The following is a 13489-nucleotide window of genomic DNA, read 5'->3' on the forward strand; positions in this document are numbered from 1 at the left end:
GATGTTCCACGATTGGGCAAACCTACATAAAACACTGTACCATCACCGCCCCCTGTGGATTAACTAAAAACTCGCACCAGCCTTGTGCAGCACTGCGCAGACGGGCATTCATTCAGGGATCCATGAAGAGGCACGGGGCGGCACGTACACATTTGGCAGAATTCCTCAGTGGAACGGTTCCTGGAGAAGCAAAGTAATCTGATATGTGTAATCAAGAGGGAATGCGCCGCTAAAACAAAATGTTTTAGTCTACAGACCAGCGATAGTTTATTTAAAGCCATTAAATGACACTATTCGAGGTTAGCCTATGCCTACGTTATCAACATCGAAATACCTAATCCAATAATTTTATTCTATAGTTTGTCTGAAAATTTAACAGGGACGTAAACTTCATCAACTACCACAATGCTATGATACATTTATTTATTCATTCATTATTTTTAAATAATATCGTGAGCAAAATTGAATTTATGCCTAACTTGTTGAAACCCTCATTAACCTTGTATAGCTGCAGGCCACACATTTTTCAAATTATAAGATACTGTGGGAGTGATGTAGCCTATCTAACCGTTTAAATTTAAACAGTCATTCCGTAAATAAGATTATTCGATAAGCCTCAACTTTTGTGGCTTGTTTGCCGATAAGAGTAGCCTATTCAAAATACATTTCCCGAAATGCACTAGGCTACTTTTTACGCATTTATATGGCGCAAGTCCTAGAAATGAAAGGTGTCCGTCTTACATGCCAGTGCTGAAGAAGATAGTAAATTAGATAGACGTTCTTCGACTCTTACGTGCGATATACTATTACAAAAACATACCCCCCCCCCCTCAGTTTCCTGATTAAGAAATTAGTCCCTGTGTGAAGCAATATTTCTGTAAGACATTGCCTCGATGCACATCCATAGCCTACTGACGTTACGTAGGCGACAGCAAACGAAGAACCCCACGCCGAATTGTTGTCGTCTTTTAAATTTGTATTTTGTTGTTGGAGGCATTGCAAGTCTATTATTATCAAGTGGAACAAGGATACAATTAAGTCATGAGCAAAAGAGAAGGTAATTTGTCGGTGTCTTTTTCACGAGACTCACGACGCATACGGACATCTCCTACATGCACTCACTCGTTTGTGTTTGTTGGCTTGCTTGCAGCATTGCATGTTTACATACAGCAATGGACGTATAGCTACAATGTAACATACTATTCCAGATTTCAATGTATTTGCCCGTTGTCGCACTGAGCTGAATCACGGAATCTTTTGTTCTCAGGGGAAGGATGTCCCCGCAAAAAGAAAACCGATGGTACACAGATTCAGAAGAACGATCAACGTGAAACTTCTAACATAAACCCATCTTCAGCTGTGCTGTCTTCTTTCAGAGGTAAAGGCCCTGTTGCCCTGCCTTGCGGTAGGTCAAACTGGGTTATTCAGCAGAGATTCCCAATCCGTCCAATCATACTGCGTAACTTCATTGGCGTCAAAGAGTTCACGCCATAATGTCTAGACACTATGGGACAATTAAGAGCGTTGAGGTACAGAATCACTGGGATTTGAATAGTTTGACCATAAAATGTGTGTAGAATGTTCTGATTAAAAAGGTGCCAGGTGTTGTCTTATCTTATCTTTGTACTCAGTTTAACACTTACGCATGTAGGCTCATTTGTTTATCCTTCTTCATGTCAGCGTTTCAGCAGGAGCTTGACACTAAACATGACAAGTATGAGCGACTGGTCAAGATAAGTCGTGACATCACAATTGAAAGCAAGAGGACTATTTTTTTGCTTCACAGAGTTACCAGGTAAAAACAAAATATATTGCATATATCCATCCACGCATTGTTGGATGTTTATTTGATAAATAATGTAAAATGTTATAATATCTCCAGTGTTCCAAATGTGGAGGAAGTGTTGGAAGAAGCTGATGGGAAGCTGGACAGTGTGAGGCAGAAGATTGGGCAGATTGCGGAGGAGCTGAGAGGGGAGGACTTGTATCAGTTCCACAGAGCTTTCACCCCTGGTGAGTGAGTGCACAAGCACAAGCCCCTGCCTCCATTGCGCAGTAAAAATACCAGCATTTGTTGTTACACTGTTGTCATGATGGCAGCGATGCCAAGTTCAGGTTGTGATTACTTAGTAGAAGACCATACGATGAAAGGTTTGCACCAGAGATTCTTGAGTGCTAAGTTCCGAAATTTCCCTGATAATACTTGGATTCAGGTGGGTTACTGGTTAGATCAGTGCTTTTAAACCATGTGCTTTATACTATGCCTTGAATTTGGTAGAAAATTCTCCAAAAATGTCCTAGAACTTGATACCACATATTGCGTGGAACAGATTTTTGTGCTAAAACAGTTGTTTTCAGGGATAAGCTGAAAGCCAATCAAATGTTACACAACACGCGGGACACAACAACAACTTTGGTTGGCGGCAGATGTAAATGCGTCGGATTGCCCCTGGGGATTGGTCAAGGCTTCTTTTTTGGTATAACGTGCTGACAGTAGCCTAAATGCCCAACCAAAAGCAACAAAACAAAATCACCAAGAAAGCAATCTTTTTGCACAAGAAGCATCATCAACAGAGCAGCCTTCGTTAGTATTTCACTGCGGCTATCAAACAGGCACCTTCCGTCATCTGTTTTTGTTGAATTAGGCCCACAATACATAGCTATTCCCCATCCACCTAGATCTTCTTTCAGAAAGATCTAGTCTGGAACACCATAGTTCATAACCGTTTCCCTCAGACAAGAAAAATGTCAGGCCAATCAGTGTGACGAAAGGGGAAGACGAAACCGAAACAATGCAATCAACAGTAGCAGCAACACCTGCAAACATCAAAAAATGCATTTGGGAAAATGCTGAAATTTATTTACAGCAAAGGTAGACCCATATAGATTGTTTCCTGACTGTTGATACTGTTTATTTTCAGTTTGTAAAGTTTTGGTGAAAAAGGAAGTAACATTCGGAATCTCTGATCAATGTGATTGGTAAGGCTGGACCAATTATTTCAAAGTTAGTGCCAGTTGTGACGCAAGTGTTGGAAACGAATCCCAATAATGAGTCACCAGACTCTATTCACTTTGTGAATGAGTTTGAATTTTTCCAGGCTACACGACACCTTCAGAATACTCAAAAGTGGTGTCTGGGTTCCGGACTCATCCCCCCTCCACACTTGTGATTGGTTCCCTTGTCTGGTTGGCCATTTATGCACTGATTGTTTATAACGTCTTTTGCATTCAAAGATCACATCAATGTATTTATGTGCCGGTTCCTTTTCAAACACAAGCATATTGCATGATGGCTTTCCATCAATATTTTGGTAACAGGTCCCAAGCTTGTGGGACAAATTTTCGCACTTTCGTTCTTCAGTCGTGAGCGGAGACTGGGTCCAGATAGATGAAACTTAGATGGTTTAATCTATTAAAAATGATCCCCTTCTTGATTTCATGAAGGTAGGAATCCTGAACTGCTCATTCTTATCTCACTGAATAGAGACCAGACTTAGGCAGGTCATAAACAAATGACTAGTGGGGTATACTACGAAACACGTTAGACATATCTAGGCTATGTAGACATATCGAGGCTTCACAAAGCCTTGACTCGGGGGGGGGGGGGGGGTATACGTTAAGTGATACTACGATAGCAGTTATGTGATATATTTGTCAAACTAGGCTTTCAGCTCAGATCTGTGCGCGTTCTCGGTGTTGGGATGACGTTGGCCAATCATGAAACGTGGAGACGCACAAGACCGCCTATATTAAAAAACAATTACTTCCGCATTTATGAGCGATAGTGTAATCTACACTGCGGTCATTTTTAGTGTCTAGCCTATACCATCAAATAAATCGATTGTCATCAGATGTTGTATGGTATGCACGTCCTTAGTGGCATATTTGCACGCACAACACAATTAAAGCGCATTCGAGATCCAAAATGTTTGTAGAGCCGGAGCTCCACCTGTAAGATATATGACAGAATCCTACACGTGAGAGAACTTTGTTTTTCAAGACAATTGATTGGTCAGTGGGCGGTAGATTACACGATTTGAGCTATAACTTTCGTAGCGTTCATGGGCATCGGGGGAAAAAAAATTCCCAGTGAAAACATCATCATTCCGCATCATTTATGTCATGTAATGAGTGAGTCAGAGGTCGGAAACTGGGGCTAGATTTTGCTAACAGAGTTGCCCAGGTAGGGGCTCGTCATCACTTTTGTCGTCACTTTGTAGTTCGTTTGTAGTCCATGTGGCCTTTCATGTCCAACAGTTTTAATGTAAACTTGGGAATTTGCCGTTTTTGTCACTTGAAAGCTGCACATCTTTCTTTCACAAGCGTCTTACACTATATTTTAAGCAAATAAAGTAGTTTGTTTAGGATTAGTGAGCGTATGTTTAAACCTTTGTTGTGGCATCCGTGTTTGTCACACATTCCGATGGCAAAGCACATGAACACTTGCTGTGGGAAAAACAAAGTAGCCACGGGGGCTGTCCTCGTCATTCCCAAGTGCCATGAATGCACCATTTGCACATAACCTCCTCCCGACCAGGTTTAGTTGCGAGCATAAGATACCATGGTGATATAGCGACGCTAAAACAGATCCACTTTCGTGTCACAGCATACCCTGGCTTTGATCGCAACATACCTCGCTAACCCACTAATCGAGATTCGTAGTATACCCCATGGGTTTTGTTATTTCAGTGTTTTTGCTTTGGTAGCCATCCCAATGACCTAAATACATGTGTAAAGTCACTGAAAAAGTGACATTTTCATTATATGTTACTTTTAACATCTTTTACTTCTTGACTGTTAAAGGTATGCTAGCAAATTAGTTTGAGCTCCTATGTCTGATTACCATTTCTTTGAATTAAATAGACATGTTTTAGCCATGCAGGTATTGCACAGATAGACCATGACTAATTCAAAGTTTATTCTGACATGGCATATTGCTTCTGCTCGGAGTGCATAGTAAGCAGTTGATTTACAAATAATAATTGTGGGATTTTTCAGTGTAATGGGATGGGGAAAATGGCACTGCGAGCTCAGAAACATTGAAATTGGCCCTTGCACTATGACTGTTGCTGGTTATTCAGGATAGAACATCCGTAGAACATTTGAAGAAATGCACAATACCCAATTTGTGATCATAGTCTATTTCAGTGAGAAATCATTTATAGCTGATCTATAGATTTCCAGTTGGGCCTGTGAGGGGGGTAAATGGACATACAATCTTTGCACACCAGGTTTTTTTTTTTTCATATTATAAAACGGACCAAATTTGTTTTAATGCAATTAGCTGGTATATCATACTTGAAAAGTTGTTGCAGTTGTTACATTAAAGCTCTTGCAGCCAGCAGGTTCACACGATTAACCCACAGATTGGGCTCGTTTCCCCCTCATAACGGGACCAAACCCTCCTCTGTTTTCTTTTTCATAATGAACTGATATGGGAGTCATTTTCTGAGGGCACCCATTCCACGTATACATCATGCAAATCCATCATAGAGCTGATAGAATGGGACTGAAACAACTATAGATAAAGTCCCCTTCATACCCTATCAGCATTTGTTTCTGCACTCTGCTGTGGAGACACAAGGTCTGTTGTGTTTCTGAGGAAGCCATCAAGGAGGGAGGGGGCTAAGCGTTTTAGCTGATAGCCAGCTGGTGGGAAGTGGTTTTTAGATTATGGTCCCAGGGAATTCACTGATTCATCCCTTGCGACGTGACCAATGGCACTTCCTATCAGTCAGTTTTTTTTTTTTTTTTAAATGTATTTGATTTTGTCATCTTTATTAGATTGTGTGGGAGACCTATTATGTGTACCCTCTCACACGAAAGCTGATAAAAAAAAAAGGCAGAAAAAAAAGGTTGGAAGGCAGCTAGTTTAATGGTGTTGTTTTTGTGACCGGGCCATTACGAATATTGCAGGGCTGAATTTGACAATAATTGCCACTGATATGGGAAGCTTTGAAGAGTGCAACAGATAGCCGATAAACCACTTTTTATGGTTTAGTGTGATCACTGCAGGTTCAAACACTGCTGTTTTTTTTTTTACTCTTTGGGTCAAGATAAGCCCAGTCAACACATTTTTGTTCTGTTCTGTTCTGTTTTAACACATGAAAATGTGCATGCATGTTCATGTGACATTTTTCATGTGGCGTTTTTGATGTTGCTGCTTTAGCTGTGTGGTGCTTTTTCTTTTTGTGCAGCAAGTCGGTCATCAAATTTTTTACAGGTAGCTATGTGGCATAAACTTTCTTTAGTTTACAGGTGTTTGTTGTAGAAGTCTGCGAGGGACGGATTTCTCAATCCCGTGCCCGCACGCACGCCTGCCTGCCCACCCGCCCCTGCAACATTCTCTCCCGCAATAATGTGCCACTTTTAGTCCCACTCCTGCCCGCATCTATAACATTAGGACCCGCTCCCGCCCGTAGGACATGCAGGTGGGATATTCAGTTTTGCCTTCTGTCTCACAAAAGGAGCACTTGACACACACAACTGAAAAAGACTGCCAGATGTCTGATTTTAAGTTTCTTGATTCTGAATGTAGGCTATTGTAACACAGCTATGCTAGCTGGCATCCGTTCTTTAGAAAGGCACTAACATCTGAAGTAGCCTGGTGTCCTCTTTCTCTGTCATGCTTTCGATTTCCTCCCCCAGAAAATGTTTAATTTGTTTGATGTGATTTCCTGTATTCTGGTGCATTTTGGGGATGGCCAATACTTTAATTCAAGTATTGGATTCATAGCCTACTGTACATCCTGATGTGTTGATATTAAGGCAATAATTCCATGCAATGGCTTGGGCTTCAGGGCCCCCTGACCCCTTGGGTCCCTGGGCCTGGGCCCGGTAGGCCCGTGCAGTAATCCATCCCTGGCTGCCACATTTAAATACCTGACTGACATGCTGATCTCAGGGTTGAGGAAAGATGGTGGTGTGATGAGTCATGCCCAGTGGTACCCAATGGAGTGCGACTTTTGTTTTTTACCCATATTTACTGAACAGACAGGTTTTAGCAGGGTCAGGCAACCATGGGTAATCATTGGACGTTCTTGAAAACAGACATGCTGTGCACTTTATACGATGAGCCGTTTCAGATGAATGAATGTTGACCCGACAGACAAGCAAATAAAAAAGCTTGCTAGTACTACGCATTAACATGGTACCTCATTCATTATGCTGCCTTGAGAAAGGTACACTCATCTTATACATACCATTTGTCATGTTTAAAGTGACTTTACAGTTACAGACCTAGTAAGATAGTAACCCCTGTTTACTTTTACATGTAGCTATAATGTGCTTCTGTGCAAACGGCAAAGTGACTTACTGTTTTGTAATCGTCTATATGCATTGCTATGCTTTGGGTATTTAGCAGAACAAGCTTTATTTTGGCCTTGATTTCTGCTTCCTCTTGTTCCCATAGAGCCCTTAACATACGAATGATGTGTATTATGAATATTGTTTTATGCAACTGATGGGAATTATTTTTTATATGTAATTTTCTTGCCCCAGACTAGATGCAGATTCAATGCAGATGTAGGTGTGTAATGCTCCCCACTGGCTGGGCACAATTTGCTTCTACCATCTGTCCACAAACTCCTTTGTTCTGTCTTTGGTTAAACTTTAGCTGAATTATATGTTTGTGTTATTAACTGTAAATGTATTAATGTTTGGTATCATTTTTATAGTCTCAGTACAAGGAGTACAATGATTTAAGTGTAAGAATGTTTAGAACATCCTGTATAACATTTCTACCTGAGGAGCCTGCCTAATATGTTAATAGCAAGTAGGTGTGTGTAGGTGTGTCTGACTGGAATGGCGGGAAGAGAAAGCCAATCACAGGATGTTGTACCTATGACCACCACTTGAACCACACCTCTGCAAATTGAGCATAAAAGGCCGGTCTCTTCCAGTAGTCTTTAGAATTGTAGTCGATGCTTCCGAGCTGAAAGCTGTATTCTCCCTTGACACGCGTTATTGTAAAGTAAAGCCTGAATCTTGGATATCTGGAATCCTGCCGAAGTCTGCTGTGTTTTTGTCAAGTAATTATTCACCACAATTACTTTCACAACTGAGGCTGCCATGGAAACGACCTGGCTTAGTGTTGCAGATTGGGAGCAGTTCTGTAACAGTCAGTGTCTTGAGGGACATTTTAACATGTTGTTGTACCTATTTTACTTTCTAGGCCTCAAATCAGTCAACCTGAATAATGGGGTGAAGCTATGCTAAGGACACAGCAATCCAGCAATGAGTTGCGTGTCTGGACCAAACACAACACCATCAGCCATTGGAAATAGAGAGTGTTGAGAGCCATTGTTCAGATAGCAAGCACAAAAAGAATTGCTGTGACAGTTGGGTCGACAGGACATAGAGGTCAACTGGTGGTCAGCATTTGGCAGGAGCTCCTTTTAGGACTTTTCTATTTAACCAGCCAAGCAATGCCAGGCGCCAACAGCATAATGACAGCTGACTTTATCAGTGCCCAGCCTGAATGTTGGCATCAGGGACCCTGTGTGTGTGGTGGACAGGACTGCTTGCTGACCACGTTTCCGCACGCACCAAATGTAACCTCTCCAGAGAGAAGGAAAGAGATATGATTAGCCGATCTGTTCATGGAAGACTAGGGTGAGGGGGAAAGAACTAATCCTTCATTTTGGCTCAAAGTGGAATATCTTCCACTGGCATGGTGGCTGATAATTTGAAAAGATAAATCTTGTTAGGGGACAGAGGTGGTATTGAGAAAGGATTATAGCTTGCTTGGTGGTGTCTGTGTCTTGCAAATGACAAGAGTTTAACACTCAACAGAGTTGAGTCCAAAATATTCTTATTTTTCCGGTTTTAAACTAGTGTTAGAGTAAGTTTGTTTAAGAGTGATAACACAAGTTAGATAAGCACCAATAAAGTTGCCATGATGAAGTGACAAGGCATGACGTAGTGTCCCTATAAAGGCTTTAATTTTAGGATACCTAAAGGAGGTTATTCATATTCCTGTCCATGCTCCTGGGATTGTTTATGGCTTGGTCAGTTGGTTCTTACCGCTATGTTTCATTGGGTGAGCTGGAGCAGCATTAGAGTCACCACCTGACTATTGGTTGATTTGATTCCAGTATCCACTGTCCATGTTGCTTTGGATGCAAGTATCTGCCAAATACCTGTCACTTCATTTTACTTTTCCATTTACAGAGCCAGGGCTGTGTACAAGCACCAGAGTTTTTTTTATTGCTCACACTAAAAATACAGACTGCAAGGAGCTATTTGCTCAAATTGTCAAAAAAGGTTATGAGTCTGTATTGTACCTCTAGGTTGTTGGTGACCCAAAGCATTAATATAACCATAGCCCTGTTTTGTATGCAAGGTTATAAAATAAGCTCATATGATCCCTTTCTAGTCATCCCTGTTTAATGACCCTCCGTAGGAATGTGAGTCTTGTTTGGATAGATGTGTGTTTGGTTAAGTAAACCTCCAAAGAGATGCGTGTGCTGAAGGATGCCTCTGTATCCTCTTTGATAATCTTATCACTTTTCCTGTTAGGAGAACCGAACCCAAGGCTCATATGTATATAGCTTTGAAGTCAACAGCAGCATGAGATTGTTGTTGCTGTTGGGTCTCCCAAAGTCATTGAGCATAAAGGCAGACAGTGAGTGAATGGGTGAATGTTTTACTCTTGTGTAAACTGTATTAGCTAAAGTTTGCCTTTGATGTTAATTGCAGCTGTTAAAAGTCAACCACAGACTTGTAGTCTTTCTAGTTATTTGGGTATTGCGCAAGGAAATATTGACTTCGGTCTAATGTGGTGGCTTGCACAAGAAATCTTTTGCCATGTGGCATGATAAGAAAGCTGTAGCATTTCATTTCATCTTCCTCAGATCTTTCTTGAAGAAGATATTTCTGCTTCTTTCTGCTTCTCAAATCAAGTTCATATGGTCTTTGTGTCTTCAGAAAGTTTCAAGTAGAAAAAACTGGAATATTTAACAATACTTTCTTTCAATTCAAATAAGTTACAGGCTGTATTCTTATGCGTTATGGTTTGTATATTATAGTATTTATTTATTTTCATTAGGCTATTGATTGAATTGATATAGTTTATTATTGCCAATCTCCTTAATGTAGTCATACCAAATTGTTTACTGTTAAATTTAACTTTGTGTTGTTGTTATTTGTGTGTCGCTTTGGACAAAAGCGTCTGCTAAATACCATAATCATAAATATGTGTTGTGAGCTGTGTATTCAGGTATCGTATTCACATCCTTTCCAGGTATTCAGGAGTATGTGGAGGCCGTATCTTTCCAGCACTTTATAAGACATCGCACCCTCATCAGTCTGGAGGAGATCAATGCAAGGCTGGTGTTCATGAGGGGCGAGAAGGAAGATGCCAAGGTATCCCTCCCATAGTGGTCTACCACGTAACACAACATAGAACTCCTGTGTCAGTGGCCGAACTTAAAGCCTCATATTTGCTTCAGCAGTTCAGCAATAATATATAGTAGGATAATAATATGTGTGCAGGCAGGATGAACTTGGCCACTGCATGGAGCTCTACGTTCTTCTGTCTTCCTGAGTTTAGTCATTAATGAAGTTGTCCCTCTGCATCAATTTTGTTATTTGTATTATTCATTGCTTTCTGTTTCTCACCCACACATGCTCTTCCGGTTTCTTTCTCTTATTCTCCTCCATGGCTGTATATTTATTGAGCTTCATCCAGTATTACATGTAACCTTTTTCTAACCCTCTTTCTTGCACAGTCTCTCTTCTTCCCCTGTCTGTCTCTTTGTCTGTTTGCTTCCGAAATAAAGTGACTACGTTTTTAAAAGCACTTGCACCCTGCTTATCAGATGGGCAAGAATGGCTATCTCTGTTTTCTATTTTGAGCGAGAGACGATGAGCTACTGCACGGTGCACTGGCACAATTTTCTGAGGAGAACTGCCGTTAGGCTCCAAGCCAAACAGCTTGGGGTATATTTTTGGATTCTACGTGCTTACTTTAACGGGGGCACCAACATCTTGTTTGTTTTGGTTATGTGGTATAGATGTAATCTCAAGGCAGACTTTCATTTGAAGTTGCAACTGTTGCGTTGGCAATACAGACCCATTGAGTCTGTAATGCTAGTAATAATAATAAAGAGGAAAGATAATAAGTCATGATGAAACAGTTACATTTATGTCTTTTAATTAACCATAAAGTTAGGCATGCACGGTCCCCCGAAGGCTCATGGTGAGAATTTTTCTTTTTTTTAAGGTGAGAATTTATTTTTTGGGCTACTTTTGTGTTCTCTTGCAATACTTTTGCATTTCCTCAGAATACCTTTGTGCTCCCTCACAACGGGTTGCATTCCCTCGTAAAAATTAAAGTCATTGTGAGGGAACGTAAAAGTACTCACAAGAGAAAAATATCACACGAGAATACAAGTATTGAACACAAAGGATCCAAATAATATCACAATTGTGACCCTTCCGGGCCTCTATAGACATGTTTTTTTATTGCATTGCATAATAATTAGAATACATCCATAACCAGTGAGAATATCTTTCATTTGTCTTATAATACAATTTTAATAAAGATTTTCATTATGTACAAATTTAAAGAAGGTTTTACAAAAGAATGCCTTTGCCACCACCCCACCAAAACTTTATTAAATGATATTTAAATGATCATTGATCAATGAACTTTATTTAAATGATCTCTGAAGTGACCTCAGATGTGTCATCTGTTATTGTATTTAAATTTAAAACACATTTATATTGTTATCTCTCAGCAAATGTTTAACTGTGGCTGGCGGACAGTACTTTACAGTGTAAATGTATGCAATTGTGTAATCCTAAGTGGAGAATAGAAGCTGTCAAACTTTTCTCTTTGTTTTATGTTGTAAAGCGTTTTGATTTTAAATGTGTTAAATAAAATGTACTTAGTTTATTGTTAGTACTTCCAATTTCTGTTGTTTTGTAAACTCATCATCACAATGACTTTTTCAATGATTTTTTGCAATTCAACACAAACCTATGTTCTCTTTCTTCTCTCTCAGAGTGACCAGGTCATGACCGTGCGGCAGGAGCCGGCCGTGCTGACCTTCCAGGTGACCCCCACGGACTACCTGCTGGGTGTGGCCGACCTCACGGGCGAGCTGATGCGCATGTGCATCAGCAGCGTAGGCAACGGCGACATGGACACACCCTTCCAGCTGGGCGGCTTCCTGCGCGAGGTTCACGATGGCTTCGCCTACATTGGCAACACGGGCCCTTACGAGGTGTCCAAGAAGCTGCACACACTCCGACAGAGCCTGGCCAAGGTGGAGGACGCCTGCTATACCCTTCGAGTGCGCGGCTCCGAGATCCCCAAGCACATGCTGGCTGACGTCTTCTCCAGCCGCGCCGTGCTCCTGGACCAAGATGAAGGCATGGCTTAACAGAGAGTCGGCCTGTGCTTCCCTTCTCATACTAATTCGTTACGTTCTGCATGGGATGAGCATTCATGCATGTTTTCCCTATGTCGAGCCATGTGTTGTTTTTTGTAGTTATTTAGTTTGGGGGTGTGGAGTCTCTACAAGCTGGATGCAATCTCCAGTTAGATGTGGACATTTTGTTGGCTTTGTTGAAAAGCATATGGTTTGCTTGTTGCAAACTGCTATTTCATAATGATGTAAATGTGATTTATGTCGTGTTCAGTTTATTGGTTTACATATTTCCATTGGAATGCAGCATTGATATCTTCAATGTATATGACTTTTTAATTAAAATTTTTTTGTTACAAACTGTGTAGTGTTAGTGTTTTCTTTGAGGGTACTGAGGTGTTTGTGGAAGTATGTGAGAGGGGAAAAAAAAGTTTATTTTTCTAGTTTACATGTGTATTTCTGTCCTGTTTATTTTTCTACATTCTCTATCTCTTGCCGATAATCTCAGGTAGGCGCTTCCATTGTCCTCGACCGTTCCAGTTGTTGCCATGGGGTACGTCTGACTTGACAGGGACGTACGTGCTTGGCCGTTGGCATGTTGTGAGTACCACACATACCAGTCCACCCAGGAGAGTGGCGCTACCCGGATGCCCTCCCTATCCCTGCTAGTAGGCATGACCATGTCTGTCTATCTACCAACATGGCATGAATACATTTCATAATAAGGAGATCTACAGTAGTATAAATTCATTTCTAAATAGGAAATAATTTATTTAATTGATTATCCAATTGTTCAGATTTTGGGTACCGGAGCTGGTCCTTAAATTCTGCATTTACTTTTTTAATATATTCTCTACAAAATATTACACTTTGTGAATATTGCAAGGATTTTATTGAGGAACTGGACTTTGGATGAAGATCACAATCTCTGATTTCCTAAGACTATGACATATTATTTAGGCTACATTTTGATGGAGTAGCTGTGCAGCTATCAATATAATGTAGTTATAATATGATCCACATTCCATAACATACTGTGGATTGTGATTTTGAGATTATTAAAGCATGAAACTGGACGGCTCCAGACTTGAGAACTTGGAGCTGTGGGGCGTGCG

At 40.7% G+C, this 13489-nt stretch overlaps 1 protein-coding gene across 1 annotated transcript; it reads left to right on the plus strand.

Moving 5' to 3' along the window:
• The first annotated feature begins 803 nt into the window (after nucleotides 1-803).
• On the plus strand, nucleotides 804-12734 carry tsnax (translin-associated factor X). Its single transcript, XM_042065550.1, has 6 exons — nucleotides 804-1057; nucleotides 1268-1378; nucleotides 1681-1795; nucleotides 1883-2013; nucleotides 10244-10365; nucleotides 12009-12734. The coding sequence occupies exons 1-6, from the start codon at nucleotides 1042-1044 to the stop codon at nucleotides 12387-12389; spliced, it is 876 nt and encodes a 291-aa protein (XP_041921484.1). The 5' UTR covers nucleotides 804-1041; the 3' UTR covers nucleotides 12390-12734.
• The last annotated feature ends 755 nt before the right edge of the window (nucleotides 12735-13489 follow it).

This window comes from Alosa sapidissima, chromosome 16, assembly GCF_018492685.1.
Source record: "Alosa sapidissima isolate fAloSap1 chromosome 16, fAloSap1.pri, whole genome shotgun sequence".
NCBI classification, from domain to species: domain Eukaryota; kingdom Metazoa; phylum Chordata; class Actinopteri; order Clupeiformes; family Clupeidae; genus Alosa; species Alosa sapidissima.